Source organism: Amblyomma mixtum, chromosome 10 (genome assembly GCF_055824585.1).
Source record: "Amblyomma mixtum isolate Tamu chromosome 10, ASM5582458v1, whole genome shotgun sequence".
Lineage (NCBI taxonomy): Eukaryota > Metazoa > Arthropoda > Arachnida > Ixodida > Ixodidae > Amblyomma > Amblyomma mixtum.
This window is the reverse complement of record NC_143021.1, coordinates 117,380,719-117,387,155: the sequence shown is the minus strand read 5'-3', so window position 1 is coordinate 117,387,155 and position 6,437 is coordinate 117,380,719. Positions and strand designations below refer to the sequence as shown.

The 6,437-nt window shown below is 50.3% G+C and overlaps 1 protein-coding gene across 1 annotated transcript in view; it reads left to right on the top strand.

Moving 5' to 3' along the window:
• Nucleotides 1-583: 583 nt before the first annotated feature.
• Nucleotides 584-6,437, top strand: part of LOC149326759 (ATP-binding cassette sub-family C member 1-like) — a 112,412-nt gene continuing 106,558 nt past the window's right edge. Inside the window, exon 1 of the mRNA XM_089563814.1 lies at nt 584-712. Within this exon, the coding sequence (XP_089419940.1) occupies nt 683-712 (30 nt within the window). The 5' untranslated portion in view covers nt 584-682. The remainder of the gene's footprint in view (nt 713-6,437) is intronic.

The following is a 6,437-nucleotide window of genomic DNA, read 5'->3' as shown; positions in this document are numbered from 1 at the left end:
CAGACCACCATAAAAGCACCGGTCACATTATCGCCTGGGACGCAGCCAGTATCATATCCACCGAGAAATCATTATCATCACGCCTACTCCTAGAGTTATTCCATATCCAATCAACTCCGCACACACTTAATCGGACACGTGGGCCCTTGCCTGCAGCATACGCATGCTCATTACAGCGACCTTCATCTGTATAAACACGGCCGATCCGTTTTTCGTTTTCATATGTGAACAAGGGATCCGTAGCAGTCCCGAAACGTCATTTCTTTTTACCCTGTTCTTCAATTTCTTGGCGAGTGTTAGGTTTTTCACAATGACTTCTTCAGTGTGTTTGGCTAAACTATTTGCTATTTACTCAGTTTAGTAAGACTTGGGCTGTTTGTTGACACCGCACCATTGTTAACATAGTACCAGTTCACCAACTGGAACATAAACAGCGAATGCAGTGTCGAACTCGGCGGATTCCTCACGCATTATCTTGTTGTCAGCGCTGTCCGGCGAGGAGATGCGGTTGCGAGGAGATGCTCATAAGACACTCGTAGATTAGCGTTATCGCGCCGCCATTGTCTCATTCCTCGATCGGCGCCTGGCCGGAGCTGTCGGCTGTCGAGCGGCTGCTTCCCATCTGTCGACACGGCCAGCTGTGCGTCCTGGGCCTAATATCGGCGAGGCGACGGCGGACAGCATGGATTCATTCTGCGGTTCGCCGCTCTGGGTGAGCCCCGTTATGCCAGTATTCCGGAGCCCTCCACTACGGCACCTATTTCTTCCTTCACTCCTACCTTCCCCTACGGCGCGGTTCGGGTGTCCATCGAGATGTGAGGCAATTACTGCTCCATTTCCTTCCCTCAAAAAAGGTACACATCTCTGAACCACGTAGCTTGGCGCGTGCGCTTGCTGAACAAACAAGAACCCCTTTCCCTGAGAGGGAGCCTCGCAAGTTGCTGAGACAAAATGGTAGGTTTGGCTTATGGGGTTTAACGTTCCAAAGCTGGAGGGCTCCGGAAATTTCGACCTCCTGGGGTTCTTTAACGTGCACTGACATCGCACAGCACACGGGCCTTTAGAATTTCGCCTTCATCGAAATTCGGCCGCCGCGGCCGGGATCGAACCCGCGTCTTTCGGGTCAGCAGCCGAGCGCCGTAACCACTGAGCCACCGCGGCCGCACAGAAAAAAGAAGGTAGCGTAATGAGGAACCCATTACTTGACCTTCAGACGCGTGGATCTCCTCTCCAACGCGACAGCGTTTAGAAGCTCGCGTCGCAGAAAATCCGGCATCGCCGTCGTTGATCGTGAGCGAAAAATCCACGAAAAATTCCCAGAAACTTAGGAGGCAGGTGGGCCACCTAGGTCGTGTAACTTTGTGACGTCATCTCAACCGCCCATTGGGTTGTGAGCGAACTGCGCACCGTGGCAGGTGCCAATTAAATTAACGATCGGTCACGGAGGAGAGTAACCTGGGCCGCACCGGTTGCAGCACCTGCCATCTCAGAGCACTGGCGCATCGCTTAATCGCTGCATCATTGTGCCAGGTGTGGTGTGAGCTAGGACTCAGAGGGATCTATGAATGTTAAGTGCAGAATCACTAATTCTGCATGCATGTATGGGCATCGCGTCATACCCGGTAAGGCGGAGCTTAAGTGTAGCTTAAGTGTCCCCGCCAACTTTCTTCTAGCAAAATGCTAAACGTACCCTGCGGAGATAGGGGCTGTGCTTTATATAGTGCCTGCATGCTCGTCATGCTATTAATAGGACGGACTGTTTACGCTAAGTAAGCGACCTTGAGTAGATAAACTAAACCGACAGGGCACCACCACACAAGCCAAGGAGAGCACGTTGGCACTGAAGTGCGGGCGGGTAATTAAAGGAGAAACACTCTCCCTGCCAAGCGCGTGGGCTCGTCAGTGCTGCCTCAGGCGACGTGCGCGTATCTTATCACCTATCGCTGGGCCGAAAAGGGAAACATAAGAAAGTGCGTTTTTTAAGTAGGCCACTTATTTACTGAATAAGATATAAATTACAGGGCAGCTTTCCTTTCACTCTGACTCTTACTCAAAAAATTTTTTAACGTGGCACTGAATGTCGTACACTGTACTTATGTAATAGCTCACCCCCTGCCATGGCTTCCAATAAGTAAAATTTATTTCTTCTTCCTGGTGTAATAAACGCGATTTCATTATTTGGGGCGTAGTCAACTGATGATGATAGTTAACGCTATAGTCGGATACAGCCTAAGAACGCAGCGGCTTCTCCTCGTCAAAGGACCCCCCTTCTATCCAATGGCGTCGGCCGATTCTCATGACCCTGCTAGTGTGGATGGATGGATGGATGGGTGGATGGGTGGGTGGATGGATGGATGGGTGGGTGGGTGGGTGGATGGATGGATGGGTGGGTGGGTGGGTAGATGGATGGATGGATGGGTGGATGGGTGGGTGGGTGGGTGGATGGATGGATGGATGGATGGGAGCTTCCCCTTTTAAACGGGGTGCTGCCAATTGCCACCATGCTCAGCTTTTTCGTTTCGATCGGCTCGAACCCGAGGCCCTCAAAGCGTCCTTCAAGGACGCTCAACTGTGTTGTTAAAAATGAAACGGGTAATCTCTTCCGTCTGTGGACGGGGATAGACACCTCTCTCCATTGTAGCGCCTCTCCCTGCATTGTCACACTAGTAAGGCCATGAGAACCGTCCGACGCCATTGGATGGAAGGGGGCCTTGACGGGGAAGGCCGCTGCGTTCTTGAGTTGTATCGACTATAGCAGGCGCCTTTTCAGAACGCCGACACAACTACGCTATTTGTCAGTCAACACTTTATTCCTGACCCCACGGGACGAAAAGCCAACAATAATGTTCCTCAAGGAATCCGAGAACCAATAAAAACAGCTACTGGTCACAAAGCGTTTCATTCTGAAGCTATAGTTGTAGGAAACTCATGGATGCAGCGGCAAATGCCTCTCAAAGCAGGCCCTCCAGCAAATATCGCCAGCAGATTGCCATGACGGGGCGGTTAATCGCATTTCACGGAGGCACCTGCAAGTCACCGGTGAATTCATGCTATAGTAGGATACAACTTAAAAAAACAGCAGTTGCTAACACTGGGCCGCGGCCCGCGGTGTCCTGTATTACTCCGCTGGCCAATCGCAGCAGTAAACGAAATCAGCTTTTTAGTGCTTGGCTATATCAAACAATCCACCTATCAAAACTCAAAAGCTCATAACTTTTTTCCTGTGACAAGCTTCTTGTTAGGTAACAAGAAACGTTTAAGAAGCGGACTACTTTTTTGTCGTGGAGGGATTCTGTGCGCGGAGGCTGAATGTGGGCGGAGCTTCACTGCAGACTTAAAGGGCCACTGCCCAGGGTCCGGAAATTTTTGAAAAACAAGCCCACTGCATAGATGAGGCATCGAAGATAACCCCTGCAAAATACTAGAGCCATTCGCGCCCCGAAAAGCTGCGAAAATTCAAATCAAAGCCCGCTCGTTCTTTCCTTCAACAAAAACGGGCCCGGCCCACTACTCTGAACCCCGCTGACGTCAAGGGGGGCTACTTTCGCTGAAGGCACTCCATTGGTGCATCGTTCTGACTGACGGGAGAAGATTCGGCGTAGCCTTGGCGTCGCGTCGTCTGCACAACGCTTTCCGCAGCGCCTTCTGTTCTGGCTCATGCCTACAAACCCGCATGAAGGAAAAAAAAAACTGCGGAGGGAGCGTGCGGCGGCAGCCTTGAACTCTTGCCATAAAAAGTAAAAAATAGTAAAACAGAGGGAGTTGGTTCGCCCCCCCCCCCCTCCCCCCGCCGTGATCACCTCACGAGACGCTCTGCGTACGCGCTCCATTCTCAGATTTTTAAGCATGAAATGCTTTTAGCCCCCGTTGTCGGCAGTGTGGTGACGTCACGCCGAGACCGAGAGCCATCATCCGGGAACTGAAATCCACTCATCCGGGCATTGAAATCCATTCATCCGGGCACTGAATTCCAATCATCCGGGCACTGAATTCCAATCATCCGGGCTCTGAAACGAGAACATCCGGGCACCGTACGAGACTTCACGAGATTTGTTGTTGTTGTGACTGAGAGAAGGATGAAAAGGAAATTGCACGGGCCTGCTACTGGCTCTAGCCAAGCCACCACCGCTGCCAACGTGCAGATAGAGGAGAGGTAAGAGATCAGAGGAAAGAGAAAAAGGCAAGAAAAGACGCGCGTCGCAACAACTGCGTCCGCCGGAGCGGACGCTGCTGAAAAAATCAGATAAGCGGCCGAAGCCGCGCTCGCCGAAGCGAGGTCAGATACTCAACGAGACTCTGTAAGCCCTCCTACACGACCGGCATGCAAGCGCCGGTTGGTCTCCAAAGGAGTCACAAAAAATAACTGCTGCCAGTGCCTTCTCAATGTTTATCAAGATATCAGTCGCTGTGCGTTTGATAATGCACGGAATTATAATTTCCGATTTCTAATAACGCGTGCTAAAAGCACATAAATGCCACGATACACTTCGTTGTCATACGTGATCTCTCATGGGCTTCGCGCATCGAAGCAAAGCCGCGCAGGCGCACAGGGGCCCGGGGGAGAAGCGCTGCGTTCAAAGGGCAAGGCATCGCGCCGAACGGGTGGTGGCGTTCCTCCCTTCCATTACGGTGCGGTTCGGGTGTCCACCGAGATGGCAGAGAATTACTGCGCCATTTCCTTTCCTCAAAAAAACCTTGCGTTCAAATGGCAGGGCATCGCGCTGAACGGGTGGTGGCGTTCCTCCCTTCCTGTACGGTGCGGTTCGGGTGTCCACCGAGATGACATTAGGCCCGTAAACATTTCATGCTTACTCTACTCTCGGTTACGGGAGAGGCAGAGAATATTTTTTTCTTTAAACGGCTGCTCCCGGGGATTAACTGTTGCACCCCTTCCCAGCAAACCACAAACCTCCCATAGATGTCCAGATTAAGTCTGAACGTCTATGTACCAAAGCAAAATCTCTCAGACGTCTTATCTACCAACCTTTTTCCGTGGAAAAGCTGGAGACGTACACACGACATTATATATGCCTTAACCTAGACTCCTCGTAGATATTACTTGTCACGTCCTGGGAATGTAAGTGAGATATATAATTTAAGAAATCCATATTTTTCAGTCATTCGATATTTCCTGTTGCCTTATTGCATTTAAAGTTGGAAATCGCTGTTGACTACAAATTGGAGAATGACCAGCGCTTTGTGTTTTTGTGTGTTTTCGTGCTCGCTTCACGGCAATATTATCCGACCTAGAAAGAAGAAAAAATCTGAATGCACACACATCAGGTTTCTGACTGAACTGTACGCAGTTTTTTTTCTTCTATGCAAGCCCCCCAAAACAAGGTTTTAATTACTAGTGCAGCAGAGCCTTTCCCTCGCTCGCCCACTTGACCGCTCCGCACACACACCGCTTATCTTTCGTGCATCTTGGGTACGCCTTGACTCCAATGAATGACATATGCTTTGGAGTGGAGAAAAGACACAAACACACAGAACACAAACACGCATGGAGAAAAGCAAACGGGTGGTTGCCGGGTCCGCGCTTCGCCGTGTGTTTCGAACACAACCGACTTCCGCCCCTCCGCTCGTGAAACGGTGGGGAGGCCTAAAAGAAAATGAAAAGGTGGCTCGTTAACTGGGAATGACAAACAGATGTATGAAAGGATGCGCTCGCTAACAAGTCTAGGTGGTCGAGCCGATCGCGCCTCTCGATCGTTCAGTGTGCGGAGAAAATGCAAAAACCAAGAAAAGAATTCTATTGTAGGCGGGGCCATGACGTCGCCGTGTGACGCACTCCACAGACACCACGCCTCCGGCTTACACCGGAGAAGGAAGGGGTGATTTTGCCTTGCCGAGCCTACTCGACGAGGAGCGGGAGAGAAAAATTTCGAGGAGGGAATGGAAGGAAAGGAGGCTCGCTCAAAGTGAGGTAGAGAGTGTTTGGGATCATGGGGTGGGCAGGGGCCCTTTAAGTTGTATCCGACAATAGAGGATTAACCGCGACGTCATGCGAACCAGTCTCCGCCATTGGCTGGAGGGCTTCCTTTGGCAGGATTTCGGCGCTGCCTTCCTCAGTTTCACCCTATTATATTGTTGCTGTGAATTCACTCAACTCTAGTTGTGCACAGCATTACGGGCTGCTACTTGAACTAAACGAGTGGGTTTAATGAAAAAAGTTGCTGGCTACGTTCTCGAACACGGAAGCCTTGCTAAAGGGTGTGAGTTGTTTTATTAAAAAAAAAAGTTCTACAATATGCTTTGTTTTGTCTACCAGCCTACTTTCTCTCAGTTTTACTGCTTCAAAAAAAATTATTTAATGTATTACCCTGCTTAAGGAACTCGCCCCTTGGGTTTTCAGGTATATTTAGGGGGGAAAAGTGCGTTCTTATGTAAGTAAATACGGCGTTCATTAGGAATAGTTAAATGCTTTACTGGTTCAT